The sequence below is a fragment of the Argiope bruennichi genome, chromosome 5 (genome assembly GCF_947563725.1).
Source record: "Argiope bruennichi chromosome 5, qqArgBrue1.1, whole genome shotgun sequence".
NCBI lineage: Eukaryota > Metazoa > Arthropoda > Arachnida > Araneae > Araneidae > Argiope > Argiope bruennichi.
In genome coordinates this window covers 131215900-131234035 of record NC_079155.1, presented here as the reverse complement: position 1 = coordinate 131234035, position 18136 = coordinate 131215900, and the positions used below count along the sequence as shown (strand labels likewise).

Sequence of the window (18136 nt, the reverse complement as noted above, 5' to 3'; positions counted from 1 at the left end):
TATAACTTCAAATCCATGATGCTGTGAAACTGACAGATACTAAAAATGTGTTACTTTAATTGTTTTGCGTATGCTCTACTAGTTATGTACAAGATTTTTTTTTTTTAATATCTGTACCAATCCCCTGACATTGTGACACTATTAAAAATGTAAATATGTGGTATATTTATCATTTAAATTTCATGATATTGTAACTTTACTCTTTTATCCATCTCTTAAATTATACAAAATCTTCCTCTAAATAGAGAAAAATCTTCATTTTTGATTTTAAGAAATTTTATTTTAATTCTGGGGAAAAAGAGTTAAAAGATATTTTTTATTCGATTCCACAATTTTGTACCTCCCAATAATAGGGCCCAGGATATTTACCCTGTCTGACCCACCAAAGTTACATGCTTAATTGAAGTATACTATTTTAGAAAAAATAAATAGAATGTTTCATTACTTTAAGTTTTTTTCCCCCCACCAATTTACAGTAATGTTTTGCAATACATAGGACATGTAGTTTTAAAATCTAAATTTCTGGAAACCAGTTAAAGTATACATATTTAAATGAAATTAACAAATTAGAATTGATTAAAAATGAAATTAGAATACACAAATTAGATTTGACAAATGCAGTTTTTCAATCACACGCAGAAGCAGACATTAAAAATTAACCAAATACCAAAATTAAGCATGTTTTTTAAAATTTAAATATAATAAATTTGGCATTTACAGTGCGATTTTTTTTTGTCGTGTGACTATTTTAAGCCAAATTTTTGCACAGTAGCTTCTGAGGGTAAAGACCCCTGAGCATCCGAGGGCAGAAGTGTGATTTCTAGCTCAAATGAAGATAGCACACACACTCGTTTACACAACTCCTTTTTACAGGGGGGCTCATTCACGCACCTCACAGAGAGAACACAAGGAAGAGAACAACCATGCCCAAACCAGGAACACCTAGATCACGGGGAAAGACGCACTACCCCTAGGCCAGGAAGTGGGCTACATTGAGATTAATGTATGTATTTGACTACAGATAATCTAATATAACAAATGATGTATGTTTTTAGCAAAAAAAAAACAAAGCCTTTGTTAATTACGTATATTTTTTATTCTAATAATATAACAAAGAAAACAATAAATAACTTTCTAACAAAGAAAATATGTGAAAAATCAGCTAAAATCAATATATACATTTTACAGAAGTTTCTAAGTATCAAAGATAAATATAAATGGTTTTATTTACAAGGAACCTATTCATTAATAGTGTAATAGGCTAATAAGTGATCATATTTTTCTAATAAATATTTAAATATCATAATTTGAGGGGAAAAGAAAACCCTTAAAGTAATATTTCGGATTTCATTTCGAATTTCATAACTAATGTTCTCTTTTATGTGAAGAATATAAAATTTGTTTGAATATTATAAAGTATACATCCATCTTAATATTAAAAAAATTTGATAATTTATATATTAATGAAATGCCAGATAATTATGAAAATAAGAAATTCAAAACATACAATATATGTTTACAGCTTTTGTTTGTCAACAATATATGCAAACACAGGTAATTAAGAAATACCTTAGATATAGCTGAAATGAATCATTTTAAAAATTACAGTCAAAACTACAGACATTCAAAGAACTGTTCTATATTTTGATTATGATAAAAAAAATTATAAATATTGGATTATCAAAAAGTAAATTTTAGATCCAAATTGGTTTAAAATGAATTTTTTCTTCAAAAAATGGTTACAAAATTTTTCCTAAACTAATGGAATTTACATATTTACAGTGGCTTATTTGTTTCTTTTGGCCATTGTTTATTTACTGTAAAAAAGTAGAATTACAACTATAATTATAACAAACAATTATAGCCACAAATAAATAATCTTCATGCTGTCTCCCCACACAAAAAATTCAAATATTCCATCAATGAAAAATTATATATTTCAAATGTAAACCATTCAAACTATGTTACTATTCATATATTTAAATTCGCCTTTATTTTTTCTCTCTCTCTCCCATATTTCAGATGTTAAGATTGATATGAAAAATAATAAAGGTATAATGTGCATGCAAGCTTATGAATACATATAATATTTATACAGTATAATTCTTCCTCGCACTTTCCATGTCATTACTGAAATATTTAATATATAATTAAATTTTTACCAATTAAGGTATTTACTTTTGGAGTGACTGCAAAATACAAAATTCAGTGTTTTAAAATTATGATCTTCAACATTAATGACTATTCCCCTTTAGTAACCAGACTGGTTCACAGAGCATATTAGTTATATTTAATTTGAAATAAATCTTTTATATACACACTAGTATCATAGGTTTCTTCAGCAATGCAATTTAAACTTTAAATTGTGACATATATTTAAGTCTGTTTTATTTTGGTAGTCTTCAGGGATGTAATTCTTCTGCAGAATTGCAGTTTTCTCACTTTAATAGATCTAATCTCATCTTTTCCCACATTTTTAAAATCTACAATTTATAATAAAAAAAAAATCCTTTCCATTCTTATAAAAAGAGAAAAAGTAGGTAGGAATTTTGTCAGAATAAGCATCCAGCAGTAAGAAACTGCAAAACAAAAATTCTAAGCAAAAGAAAAAAGAAAGAAAACAAAAAGTGTATGATAAACAATCAAGTCTAAAGGAAAAAGGAACGGGAAAGAAACGTTTTTGCAAAGCTGCCAAATTGCACAGAAATAAAAGAAAATAATAATATTAAGGTCTCTGGTCTCAAATTTTTTTTCTTCTCGTGTCTGAATTTTGCTTGTTTGTTGGTCAATTTTCATTCTTGCTTTTCTTGATCTTTTCCCCCTGATTTTAATTGATCAAAAAAAAAAAAAAAAAGTAAGCAGAGAGCACTGAACTCTCAGAGTGGAAAGTAAGCACATTCGATAAAAAAACAAAAATGTAACTCTTGAAAATAATTCCACACTTGCTACAACTCAGCAGGCTCAAAGGATGATGATCTACCACTGTTGCATAGTTGCACTGAAATTCAAACAATTATCATTTCATTATTTCATCACAAATTTAATCGCATAATTTTTTGCCATAGCTTGAAGAGAGGGAGGGGAAGAACTGTTTAATATCTATATAGTTTGCTGAAACTATTAGAAAATGAAGTTACGGTACCATGAAAGAAGCAATATGAAGTAATTAGCTAGATTTTTACTATCCCTATAATGACATGGGATTTGACACTTTTAGGAAGATTAATTTATAAAATTAATAGAACAAAAGTAAAGCTATTAAAATAATGCACTTCTTAGGTACATCACAATTTAGTGATTTAACATTTTTAGGGAATCATAAACATTACATTAATGTGCAAGAGATTGAATAGATATTAAACCATTACTTCTGGTGAAACAAATGGTTGCTAAAGGCAATTACTATTTTTTTTAATAAAGCATTAAAAATGTTTTGATAATCACTAACCTTGCTGATTACTAACAAGTGTATTCAGTAAAATTCATAATTTATTTCATTAAACTAACAAACATAATTATATTATAGGTTGTAATACTGTACATTTTTAAAATTTATATTAATAACATCTATTCTAAATGCAAGATATTTTATCCTTTAAAAATTAATAACAGGATTATATAAATTCTTAATTAAAAAAAAGACAAATTTAGTCTTTTCAGAGTGAAAAATCAAATATGAGTAGAGGAGAAAAAAATTACTTAGAAATAAAAATTTCTGAAAACAATTTTTAGTGACAAATAAGTACATTAACTATTTTTAATTATTAGCTAGTTTAAAGACTTTAATTTATAATTCATTAGAGATGCAACTCCACTTGCATTTGTTTTATATAAGAAGCAAATTACATATAATTTTATGTTGTAGTTTTTGAAATGTTATATTTAAACTCCTTAAGATATTTCAGAATCCTCAATCCTAATTTAAATAAATTTGAAAAATTGTCTGATTAAAATTAGAGAAATAATTGCACAGAAATAAAATTTATGTTGCTGAAAAGCTCAATAAAAATTTTTTTGTAATGGTATCTAGTTTATTTTTTTTACAATGATATGTTCTAAAATTATAGTGGAAATCTTTCTACCCCATCTCATTTCCTTTAGCTGACTTTATAATTTTTTTTAAATATGGCAATCAGGGAACTTTCTAGCTGCCAAGAAATATGTGTGCCTAATTGTTTAATTCTGTTAAGGAATATGGAATTTTATATGGTTCAAAACAGCAAATGGACATTCAATTATATTATACATATATATTATTACGAAATCTTGAAATTAATTTTCCTTCAATTCAATATAAGGAAGTGCATCTCGCATGAAATCAAATTATAAGTTTTGACAATATTAAAATAATTGTATCAACATAGGGGCACATACATAAAAAACTTATATATCACAAAGGCGAATAAAAAACTGATACAAAATTCCATCTTAACAAAAATGGACAAATTAAATCAAAATGCATATAATTTTCAGCCTCGCGTAAGAGAGTTTCAATACAAACCGATACCTTATGCACAAGATAAATTTTTGCAGCAACCATTCACAGACTTATGTTCATTTTCATTAAAAGAATTTTTCTGCTCCATATTTTTATCCTCAGATTCATCACTGCTTTCATCAGATTTCTCTACATCTTCATCATCTTCTGTTTCTGGATCATGCATGCTCTTTTCGCAGGATTTATCTTTAGCGGAGCACAGGCTTATCAATTCTGACAAATCATCTTCCAACTTTTTAACCGAACAATGATTTGATTCATTTTCCTCATTCAGCTCCTGTATGAAGTTACGATCGGACACTAGAGAAGCCCCAACTTTCATTTGGCTACTACCTTTATGCCTTTGCTAACAGAAAATGAACAATTTTTAATATTAACATTAAAAAAGAAAATGAATAAAGACTGATTTAACAAATTGTGAATACGAATATCACCATATTAATTATTATTCCAATACAAATTAACACAAACTCTATAACAATCAAATTTATAAATCTAATTATCATCCATTAAATTTACAGTCCTATTTTTTTTTAGAATTATTAAGAATTTTAAAGTATTGGCAAATTCGAATACTAAGCATTTTCATTTTGTTTTATCTTTTCTTTCAACTTCAGCAAAAATTTTAGTACATATTATTTTTAAAACAACTATTTAATACATATTATTTTTAAAACAACTATTTAATACATATTATTTTTAAAACAACTATTTAATACATAATATTTTTGTCATTATTACATATAAATATGTATTTATCAACAATTTACAAAATTTGTTACATAGAAATAATTATGAAATACATTAATACTGTCAGTTAATTTTATGATAAATACAAAGGAAAAATTAAATATACACATCATTGTCATGCTTTTAACTATTTCACAATTAAATTCGGCTTCAAATGAGAATAATATTTAATTAAATACATTATGAAAAGCATACATTTTGCCTACATTTATATATTTCTAAAATAAAACAAACAAAAATTAATACAATAAAACAAGCAAAATAAGCAATAAAAATACCAAGGGAAAATTAAAAGGTGTTTACTTTGAACAAAAAAATAAACAAACATCCAGGCAGGTTACTTCACGTTTATTAGGAAAACATCAAGAAACAATTAGCAGCACTCAAAGCACATCATGATCCAAATAATGCATGCATCCTGGAAAAACCTTTGTCTTAAATGTAATATTTTAAGGCATACATAACTATTGATATTCATAAATATACATAATGATTATTCGATTTTTACAAATAAAATTAAAATCAGCAGCAAAAATTATTAATTTGTTATTTGAATGGATTTCAATTCTTTGTTGCAAAATAATTTTTAAAATGTAAGTACTAAGTGCATAAAAAAAATTCTTATGTCAAAAAAATAATTTTAAATTATTTTGAATTGAATTTTTTTTTTCATTTAGACAACATAAAACAGTAAATATAATAATTATTTATGAAATTAATGCAGAAATGTACTCCTTCACATAGAAATGTAAATATATATGTGTACAAATTTAACTACTCTGAAACCTATAAATATACATCAGGTATAAAGAGGTAATCTTCTTCAGATGTCCTTTCTTGATTATTTTACCATTTTGAATTTTTTTTTTAAATTTAAAATATCAAAGAAAATTTATTCATTGATCCCATCCCCTTCCTTCACATAAAATTCTATTTATATATATATAAATGATTGATTAACAGTTGGATATATTTGTAGTTCCCGATTATTTTTAGCTTTGCTAATCTGAGGTTTCCAGAATTATGAAAATTAATTTTCTCAAATTTGATTCAGAACAAATATAACTTTAATATACTATACAAATATTAAGAAAGAATACAGAGTATTCATGAATTTTGATGGACCAAACAGAAGGCAAATAAAGAAATATTAGCCTAGTGAAAACCTTGAACCTTGCTTGGAGGCAGGAAAATAACTTGAGACCTTATAAATAAAAAATTTAAGGATAAGCATTGATTAGCTTACCAAAGTTTATCACGCTCCCTGTAGTACATTCTAGTTTTAAGAGTAATTGTGAAGCTATGTCAAAAATTCACCAAGTAGTCCGAAATAAAAATCCAGTACAATATTAATTCAAAATGTTAATGTAATGCATATAAATATTCTTAAAAAATTTCATTAATAAGACAAAAAGAGCAATTTATATATAAAAAAAGAAATAATTCACTATTCAGCATAATTTTTGATAATTTTGTGATGTCCATATTTTCAAATAATTTCATTTGGCAAATAAATATTGCAATTTTGAAAATAATTATTTACTAAATCATTGCTCAATATTATACAGCATTTTGCTTTATCAATATTTTTTAAAATATAATTGCTAAATTCAAGTTGTATTTTAGGAAGTAAGGCAGTTCTGAGGACTGATATGTTTACATTATTCTCGGGTATTATATGAAAATTTAATTTGGCCAAGATAATGATTTTTCACTTAAACTTCTCAGTACTTCACTGGAAACTAAAATGCCAGTTAAAGTATCTAATTAATAACTATTAAATACATTATTTCTATAATAGGGTTTTGTATTCTTCTATATTAGCAAGTATTGAAGATGAAATGAAATGAAATTAGGATGATAAAAGCTCAATGAAACAAGGAATTTGGAATGTCATGGATGAAATTAATAATTTTTTATAAAATCTTGATCAATGCAATTTTGTAGAATTTTCGAAACTTAAACCTCACATGCATTTTTGTTTGAACAATATTGGATATTTTAAGGTCTGCTTTTTCAACAGACTAGTTATTTTCAAAAGATATTCATCAGTTATAATATTACTCCAATAAATGAATGAGCTTTTAAAAATAGATCCAAGATTAAAAAAAGTAAAACTGTTTGAATTGTCACATTTGAATTTTTTTAAAATTTGATTATTATAACAAAATTTTGAGTTTAACCAAAGAAAATTAGTGAGTCTCAGTAAAAAAAGGAATTCCAGATTTTAAGAAATAAAAAATTCAAAATTTGGGATAAATCTAGAACATAATCGCTCCTGCAGTTCTCCAGTTCTAGCACATGTTCAAACCTAACACTTCAAACGTGGAAAAAAAAAAAAAAAAACTACAAGCAAATAAACTGTTGCAACTACATTCATACCTATAAAATAGATACAATTTTAAATTAATAACAAACCTCCTTGAAAATGCAACATTACATCATTGCCAGTTATTTGAAATTATATTTTATTTTTACACATAACTATGTTCCAGACTTTTAGACAGGATTAAAACTACTCCCTATATTGAAAGGGGGGGGGAGAAAGAAAGAAGCAGTTTAATGTAATGTTGTTTTCCCCTTTGATAGAATAGAAATTAAATATTTATCAATAATAAATAATGGACTAATTTTTAAAAAAATGCAAATAAATACAAAGAAATTAATTGCATGCAGAAATTTTTTTTCAATGGAGAGAAATCAAGCTTACTCTAATATCAGTGCTCTGAGTATCAATAATTTTCTTCTCTAATTGCACTCGTTCATTCAAGCATGCATTCACAACACCCATGTGCTTAATTATACGCTCCATTGCTTGCTCTGTTTCTTCCAACTTCTTTTTCAGTTTGAAAATTTCAAAATCTTCTAAAATACAAAAAGGAGAATTGCAGTATAAATCTAAATGAAATAAGGACATTTAGTAAAACAAAATTTCCGAATGTATAAAAATTACATACTTGGATCCATCTCTTTAGCTGCATGGGAAAATATTTAAACATATGAAAAACATCAGTTTTATTGACATATATTATTAAATTATAATACAGATTATAAGTATATAATATTTTAAAAGTTAAGCTGATATTACGACTAAAAATGAATCACATTGAGTAAGAAATAAAATACTTTACTTTCCTTTACAAAATTACATTATTAACAAGAAAAATATATGGTTATGAATTTTTTAAAAATTGCATTATGACAGCAATTTTTGTTACATTTAAATATAATAGAAATTTAATAAAAAGAAGGAAAAAAAAGGAAAAATCATTAATTAGTTCCATGAGAAATAACAAATGATGGCAATTAGAATTATTGCCACAAGAAATTTTTTTTTTTTTATCCAGGAACCTGAAGGATTCGTAGAATTTTGCATTAGATTGCTTGTGGATAAAATACAAAATCAAATAATATAAAGTTCAAATTTATATACTAAAAAAAAAGAGGGGGGGGGGGAATCTGGGAATACAACAATTCTTATGAATTGAGCTGCCAATGCTTTAAAACATGGTGAAGTGAATAATATAATTAGACACACACAGAAACGCTAACATTACACCTGTAAAAAACAGGAAATGCGATAAAAAAATCAAATGTGTCATTTAATTTATGTGCAACATAACGAACTGAAATATAATATTATTCACTTTGAAACATGTTTTCTGGTTTTTATTCAATAAAACTATACTGAAACATTCCTTTCTAATTAAACATGAAAAGAGGACTCACTTGTTTCAATTTCATTCTCGGGAATAGTAGGTTCCCTTAATTTATTTTTCTTATTCTTCTTTTCTAATTTCTGTGCCTTGATAAGTTCACTGGCAGATGGCTCATAGACAAACTTGCGATATTCCGGATCCATATGGAAATCCTTAATGAGAGGCTTCTTATCACCTTCATTGGGTTTTTTAAAAACTAACTGAAAAAGCAATTGTATTATTATACAAATAAAACAAACAATCAAAGAACTTCATTAAAAAAAATGAAGATGAAATTTTATTTAACAATTTTTTAAAAAAACCTTAAAGTAAAATACCAAATGCTTTCCAAAATAGGTACGTATTAATCCATGGTACAAGAGCCAAAACTTGCCAAATGTAACACCAAAACAAATCAGCATTTCAACTCTATGAGCACACTTCTAATTTAATGGGGGGGGGGGGGGGGGAGCAAGCATCTGTTTATACAAAACAGTGTAAAAAATAGCATTTTATTTAGTTGTCTGTTTTCACCAGCTCTTCATTGTCAATTAACAAGTTCTCCAAAATTTTAGCCTCAAAGTCCTAAAGAATCTAGATTTCCTCATAGTGATAAAATAAGCTCTTGCATAATTTTAATAATTTTTTTTTACTTCACACACTTTTTATTAATGCAAAACTGTTTTCAGTAGAAGCTGCCATAAAATTTAAGTACTCTATGAAAATGATTGTGGAAAAGGAATTGCAGATAGTTATGTCCAGTTCAAATCCTCAATATGAAAAAAATTCATAGTGATCATTCTCATCTATATCACTAACATTAAGAAAAAAAATTATTTAATCCATTTAGGACAGTAATCATGCGATTCTCCATTTCCAGCTCACAGTATTGTATACGAGACAAATCTTTCCCGCTTCCAAGCATACGTGATTTCAATTTGGAACGTTTTATTTAAAAATTTTTAAATGGTACTAGATGACATTTGAAGTAAATTTTTATTTCGAATAATGTTTAACAAAACATTGACCTTCAATATGCCCATTTGGTTCCGAGGATATTTAAAACAATTACTTTTCCAACTCTCAAGAGGGAATTCGGAATTAAATATCTCGACTGACTCTGCTCTGAGTTTATATTTATATTTTGATTAAGTTGGAAAAATTGGTTTATATGTGTGTAGATTTATACGTCACATTTGAGATTTGTTTTATTTTAGTCACTATGACAAAAAGAGCAAAATATTTATGCGAAAGCAAGATTTCTAAACTGATGAATAAATAAGATAGTGAAACAGAAGAGAGTGATTTTTCGAATATAAGAGGCAGTGAAAATAATCGATTATGGGGATAATAGTGCAGATAATTTAAATATGCATGAATAGCAAAAAGGCATCAAAGAACTGCCATCCCTGGAGTTTTCTGGAAATATTAGTATCTACATAAAATGTTATTTTAATAAAAAATGTTTCTTTTATTTTCTTTAAATTTCACAATTGTCTTTTTAAATATTGTGACAATTTTATTACTTTTTATTCACACTATCAATGATAATATACTGTAAATTTTAGTGTATTAATTGCAGTAATAATTTTTTAATCAAATTAGGCTAAGCAGGAAAAAAATTGCCTGGGCCTGCGAGTATGTACACTCTCAGAGTGCACTAGCCTTGGGGAATGCTTTCTCTTTTCGCCAGTACTGAACAGGCAATTATTTTTGCGAGATCTAAATAATTTTATTCATTTCTGCTTAATTTATATAAAAATTACTGGCATTTTATCCCAGAATACCTATTGAAGTTTTAAACTCGGTGCTTTGGAAAAATTTATTTTCAGCATGGATGGTGAAAAATCTATTAAGTTTAGAAGCCATTAACTTAAAATTTAAAAAAAAAATCACAAATTTTTGATTAATAAGACTTTAAAATTATTTCCAGCAAATATAAGACAGATATCCTAACAGAAATATATTTGTTCTTAATTCTTTGTCATACCATCCTATATCCTATAAAAAAAAAACCGGAATCAAAATAAAAAATGTGCAAGCAAGTCAAAAAATTATAATTTACCTATTCATTAAGCCATTCATTAATGAAACATTCAAAAACAAATTAAATAATTACTGTTCAATTACCTTTAATACTGTATATAAGAAGAAGACAACAATGCCTACTGTGTAGATGGGCATAATGATACTCATAGCACCTCCTGATTTTGGTTGAGATTTTGCTGGCTGCCTAGCTTGAGGGTGTGGAAAGGGCTGAAATAAAAGATTTATGCACTTTAAAGTCAAACGATGTTTTACTGTTTTCTCGAAGATTAGAAAAATTATATTTTATATAAGATACGATTATCAATTAATTTCAAAACTTACTTTCCATAATACTGTAGGAATTGAATGTTTATTAAATTGTCACATTAAAATTAATGTTTATTAAATTAATATTTAAAAAAATACAATTATGTGACAAAAATTACAATGTTTTCAATAGAAATTCATTATAAAAACTGCATATTTAATTTATAATGAAAACATTTTAATCAAAATATAACTGCCTATGCAAAATAATTGGTTGGACAGACTATCATATACAGCAGATAAATATAAGGGAATAATCGAAAAGAAAGATATTTAATATTGAACACATATTTGAAATAATAAGAAAATCTTTAATAGAAACATTATAGAGATTCATTTACAATAATGTGCCCTTTAAAACTGAATTTTTTAAAAACTGTCTTAGAAAAATAATTTTCAAATACAGATTTAAATTTTAAAGTTATAACAGATATAAAACTTTTTAAGAAATTACAACTAACTTTAATTAAATTGCATATTATAAGAAAGAAAATCCACAACTAAATACTACAATTGTTTAAAGAAAGTTTAAGTTTTCACATAACTAATTTAGGATTTGAGAAGAAAAGTTAATGCACATATAAGGAATAAAGCATATTTTCAAATGAAATCTAAATTTACTTAACTAATACAACAAATTACTATGTATATTTTTATAGAATATAGAAAAACTGAAATATTTATATCTTCAAAATTTACTCCACCCAGAGAATATAGATATATTTCTATAATATATATCTAAAATTATGTAATAATTAGAAGCGAGAGCTAATTTTTATAGGAATTGGTACCAAATATATTTTAGTGGACAAAATTTGGACAATCCTGGCGAGCCAAATCCCTAAAGGAATAGTCTTACAATACAAGTCCTGCTGTGCCAAATGCTTAGTGAGCAATGCTAGTCAAATGGTAAAATTAAAACAAATCAAATTGGCAAAATTGGTTCAGTTAATAAGATTTCATCTCATCTCTCAAAATGAATGCAATGGAAGGTAGGTAAGCACTAATAAGTTTTACATGTATAAGTCTAAGAATCGTTTCATTTTTACTTATAATGAATGCTTCTATGTGTGTATTGATACCCTATAAGCAAGACTGTTCGACTTAGAGCAACAAAGCATGACACATTAACACTTTAATGAGTAAAATTGTACACATATTTATTTATTCATTTATTTTTTTGAAATTTTAACTCAAAATTAAACAAACTTCTGACTTAAGCAAATATTTTTCCCATGATAACTTCTAAAAATATTACAAAATAAAAATTCACAAATTACCTTTTCCACAATAAAAGTTTTAGGCCACATTAACTCCCCCCCTTAATTCAAAAAAGTATTTTAAGCATATTTTCCTACAAAAATAGAAAGATACATAAGAATTTTGAATGAATATTAAATGCATCATAAATGATATTACAAAAACAAAGAATTTTGGAAAAACATCCACGTTATTTTTAAAAGTCACTATAAAGTTGCACCCATTTTGCTTTGGAAGCACTTTGGGGAAGGTAATTATGTTCATGGATTGATTGAATTCTATTATTTGAATGTTAGTGAGAAATTAATGATGTTACATAAATGCAATATTAAAGACTTATTCATTCCAAATTATATGATTGAATAATATATTGCATGTCTTTTACAATTGATCACAATTAATTCTCCCTTCAAAATTCAGTCTTTTGAATTGTCTCAAAAATGGTCCCCATTAAATTTAAGGTTTTTTTTTTTATTTTAAATTATTTAAGTCTTTATTTAATATATAATACATTTTATAATATTTTATCTTTATAATAAAGAATATTCTTAGAGAATGTTTCTCATTCTATAATTGTCTTTTTTATATAAGGCTCTTTATTATTTTAATTTTCAATTTTAAAACTCGATTTTTACATTAGACATAAATGTTGATAGAATACTGGAAATGCTATTAGTATTCAGAAACTTTAGTGTTTTGACTGAAATTCTGAGTTACGTTCAAGTTTCTATAGCTATATTCCTTTAACCTACAAATTTGGTTAAAATTCGAGTTGCATATTTAATTAAGTCTACGACTAATACTTTTTAATAAGAGCTTATATTATTCATACACAGAATTAATTTTTCATTATATTAGACTTTTGATTCCGAATTTGCGATTTTTCAAAATTATTCAATTTAATGTATGAAAGATGAAAATATTTTATAATTATGCTAATGATGTTGTTACTTGTGGCATTTGCTATAGGCAAGCTTGCAGACGAAGTCTGCAATTTTAACTAAAGTTTGTGCAGTAGCTTCTGTAGGCAAAGGCCCCTGAGCACTTGAGGGCAGAAGTCTGATTTCTTGCTTGTATGAAGATGACACTCGCTTGCACAACCCCTTTTTACAGGGGGGGGGGTCTCTCATACACCTCACAGATAGAACATAAGGGGGAGAACAATCATGCCCGAACCAGAACTCTAATCTAGGTTGACCAGATCGCAGGGAAGATGTGCTACCCTTATGCCAGGACGCCAGTGTATGTGAATGATGAAAAGGATTTCTAAACTGGCATTAAAGTAACATTTTAAAAATTCTTCCATTATTTTTTTTAAAAAAAATGAATATTACGATATATTGTGAAATGCAGACATAGTTAAAATGAAATGCTATTAAAATACTCCATTGAAATGATTTTAATATTATTAGATTTTAATTATTTTGCTGAGAATGAAAGAATATGAAATATTTTGATCATATAAATGAAAATCAGCCAAGTAACTGAACATTCTTTTTTGGAATAATTCCGATAAGTCAGTATGTATGTTAACAGATGTTGTATATAATTCATTTTTGCAATATATAAATAATAAAATCATGATATGTCGATTTCCCCCCCCCCCACAATATGTTGCAATGAAATTCATTCAACGCTCTGCCCTACTCATTATCTGCAACAGAATTTAAAGTGTTCCATGTGTAATTCATTTCATAGAAACATAAATAACATGCAACAATATACAAAATAATTAAAAACTCTTAAGACGAGCATCATCATACCCTTCCTTCTCTCATGAGAAACTTGTCATGTACATCATCCGATGAAGGACCACGACCACGAGGCCCAGCAGATGCAGGATGAAGATGAGGTGGGCGGTCAGCATCATGGAATCCTGTCAATAAAAATATCACATTAACATAACAAGGAAGAACATAAATAATATTGACATAATAATAAAATTCTATTTCCAATACAAGACACACACAAAAAAAAGTAATTACAATGATACAATGAATGATTGTTCTTAAATAATTGCACAAGTAAGCCTTCACTTTCCCCTTTAGGATCACTTCACTCTCCCCTACATAAGTAAATCCTTTAAAATATCCATCAATTGCGGTATCTACCTTAACTAGCAACAATAGGATTGTTGTAATGCTGAACAAAAGATTTTCCTAAATAGTTGAAAATATATTTCTAGAAATTCCTTTTGTTTTGTGATGTCATATATAGAAATTGCAGTATATAAGTATGTCTGTCCTGTTATTCAATCTATCAGATATATTTAACTTGTATTGAAGATTATATATATATATATATATATATATATATTAACCCTTTACAGTTGTATGCCCACTCTCACCCAAAACCTTTCTACTATTCCTCTTGTATGTCTGCTCTCATCTACCACAATAAAGAAACATACTAAACTTATATTGTATTCATGATATCTTAATCTCCATTTAGGATAGATCAGTTTATACTTTCTGTAAAAGAACCAAAACGGTCAAGGAAATTATTCAAGAATCAATATGGTGCTTCTACCACTTTGGATAATGAAACCTAATATTAATAGAGCCACCTCTGACTCGCCGTGCAAGATGCTGTAGCAAGTCAATTGCATCTCGAATGTAGAGAGTCTTGAGAGATGCTTTGTAAGATTCGAAACAGTATTTCACAAATTGTTTTTAGTGTTATTTAGCATTCTCAATTTTTAAGATATTTCAAAAATAATACTCTAAAATGGTAACAAGAAAGTTACTGAAAGAAGTGTACAGTACTATGAAACTGATTTTTGGCATGGAGCATCTTTGAGATCAAGAAGACCATCCTTAGATAAAGAGGAAAGATTTAATGGCAGATTACATATATTGTAGCATTGTCACGATGTCAAAAGAAAGATAGCACTGTCTTCTAACAGAAAAATCAAGGGCAGAAGATGCCAAATGAATCATTTTTGTGACACTTGTCATTGAAAAGCCAGACTTCACATTGGAAAGTGTTTTGAAGGATACCACATGATGACTAATCATCAACTACAACTTTTACAATAAAACATATTGTGTTTACAATACCAAACTTTACAAAAGAAATTTTTTTTCCCCTTTCATAATCTTGCACACTATGCATCACTGCTCGCTCAGCAGAAATTAATTACGACCAGCACACACCTACTCTCCAAATTTAATACAACTGAAAAGGGTTAATTTTTCTCCATATAGGTGTTGCAAAAGCAAATAAATGTGAATGCATACCTGCTTATTCCCAAAATTATTTGATTATGCAACATATTGAATTTCTCTATTGACTTTTGCTTTTTCCAATAGTTTGCTTGCAGATTTCTTCAGTGAAGTTCACTTTTTTTTTTATATTTTAGACAATATAATTTATCTACAATGTGCTTTTCTAATTTTTTTTTTTTTCCTATCATTATAACATGTTTAGAGAAAAAACAACAAAGCCGAATGAAATAAAATTTTAAAAAGATCTTGCTTAATAGCGACTGGGTTTTGAAAAAATATTTAATAATAACCTTCTTGAATGCAATGGTCATTGGAAAATATATTTGAACTTAATATTTGAAACAAAACGTTAATTTCAAGTATAATTTCCCACTTTTTTTTTCTTCTGAAAATTGATTATTATAATATCTATGAAATCAAAGAACAATATTTTTTTTTTTTTGCTTCTTTTAGCAAAGCGAAAAAAAAAAAAAAAAAAAAAAAAAAAGGGGTTATGAATTTTATTTGTTTTCCAAGGACTTGGAAGGAAAATTGAGAACTTTTCTGTGGCTTTAAGTACAGAAAAATGAAATTTGAGGAATTTAAAAATTCAATTCAATAGGAAATTCAATGAATTTTCAATTCAATCTTCAAGAACCAAAGGAAATCTAAATACATCTTTTGTAATAAGAAATATATATTACATAATGGAAAAATTCAAATTGAAACATTTTACTAAACATTTACTAGGAATTCAAGAAAATTCTTAAAATTTATTATAAATCAAATGAATACTTTTACAAAATGATCATTACTTTACAATTAAAACAGCTGAAACTTTATATATAATAAGCTTATTTTAAGATTTTTCAAGCAATTAAAAAATGATTAAATTCATCAAACTAAAACCTAATTTCATCAATCATATTAAGAATAAACTAGATGTAGAATTTAAAATGGAACTCTTAAAATAAGCAAGTTCTAGAATAGTTATCAAATGCTTTAAAAACATTGAATAGATATTTTCAAATAATTTAAGGTCAAATTCTGTTCAATCTAAGTGGCAAAACAAAAAGATATTTCAATAAACTTTCAATGAAAATTAAAACATTTTTTAACAAAATTAAAATTTAAAAAAAGCGATTCTACAATATATATATATAAATTGATTAACATAATTTGATTTAAATAGCCTCAAAAACAACAAAAAATAAAATCAGTCATTGAATTAATATATCAGAGAGACTTGGACCAATATCAAATAAAAGTATTAAGTTCATAGAATATACTTAAATAAAGGGGGGAGGGGGAATGAATAATACTGAGTATTTTTTATGATCAATATTTTTTACACTCAAAAAATAAAAAAACTGTTTCCTTATTGTCTTTTTCCCCTGTTGAATTTGGAAGAGAATTCCAACTATAATTAATGATTTAAAAAATGCCTACATTATTTTTAATTAGAAATACAAGATTTTCTTTTTACATTACCTTTAAGAATTACTTATTATTCATTTTTCTCTGGTATAATTTTCAAATTAGTCACTTTAAACCGATACACACAAACCAAAAAGTCACATTAATAGCCAAGTTCTAGCCTTTCCAACAGTTTATATCAGGATCACTATAATCGACGACTTTACGTTTCCATATAAAAACTAAAGGTTAATACGACGCATTTTTTTTGTGCGCATTTATGAAAATTATGAACATTTTTAAAAATTAAAAATTGCAGAGCGTTTTAGTTAACGGTTTGTTTTTTAAAATAACATAAAGTTTAACGTTACAAAATTCATTTGCACATTGATATGACGATTGATATCTTGGAAACTCTTCAAAATATCAAGACTTATAGTACTTTTAAACAAGCCTAGTATATAGTTTTTAAAAGCCAACAAAAATGGATACCTAAAAAATTCCATGTGTTTGAAATAAGAAAAATAAAACCTACGCCCATCACTGTCCACTTTAGGCGATGTCATAGCAAAAGCAGTTTGCATCATTGGATAAAATATTTTCGGCCATAAAACAGCAAAACATCCTAATACTATTGCTAGAACAACCAAACTTTTGCCGGTACCAAAATCAGCTTGGGACATTTTTCTTATCTGAAAATGTAACACATTAAAACTGATATAGCATCATATAGTCCATTAAAAGAGAAATATGCTTTATAACATTAGTTTAATACTGTGTACAATATATAAAGATATATCAGTTGCTTTAGTTTACATTATATCACGGCTAGTGTGCCAGTACTTCTGTATTGCGCAATGAGATTGCGCTAGACGCTAAAGCATAAAATTAAAGAAAAGACAAAACTTCATACAATTTCTCAGAAAAATTATTTTTCATAATTTTCTTTTTCT

The 18136-nt window shown here is 26.6% G+C and overlaps 1 protein-coding gene across 2 annotated transcripts; it reads right to left on the bottom strand.

Moving 5' to 3' along the window:
* Positions 1-1203: 1203 nt before the first annotated feature.
* On the bottom strand, positions 1204-18030 carry LOC129968776 (resistance to inhibitors of cholinesterase protein 3-like). 2 transcript variants are annotated; one of them, XM_056083019.1, is made up of 7 exons: positions 18000-18030; positions 17719-17875; positions 14325-14437; positions 11077-11202; positions 8978-9167; positions 7959-8113; positions 1204-4844 (listed from the first exon to the last, which is right to left on the bottom strand). In XM_056083019.1, the coding sequence occupies exons 2-7, from the start codon at positions 17864-17866 to the stop codon at positions 4509-4511; spliced, it is 1068 nt and encodes a 355-aa protein (XP_055938994.1). In that variant the 5' UTR covers positions 17867-17875; positions 18000-18030; the 3' UTR covers positions 1204-4508. The 2 variants fall into 2 exon arrangements, with proteins under 2 accessions (XP_055938994.1, XP_055938995.1); XM_056083020.1 differs by lacking the exon at positions 18000-18030 and adding an exon at positions 17966-17983.
* Positions 18031-18136: the final 106 nt, after the last annotated feature.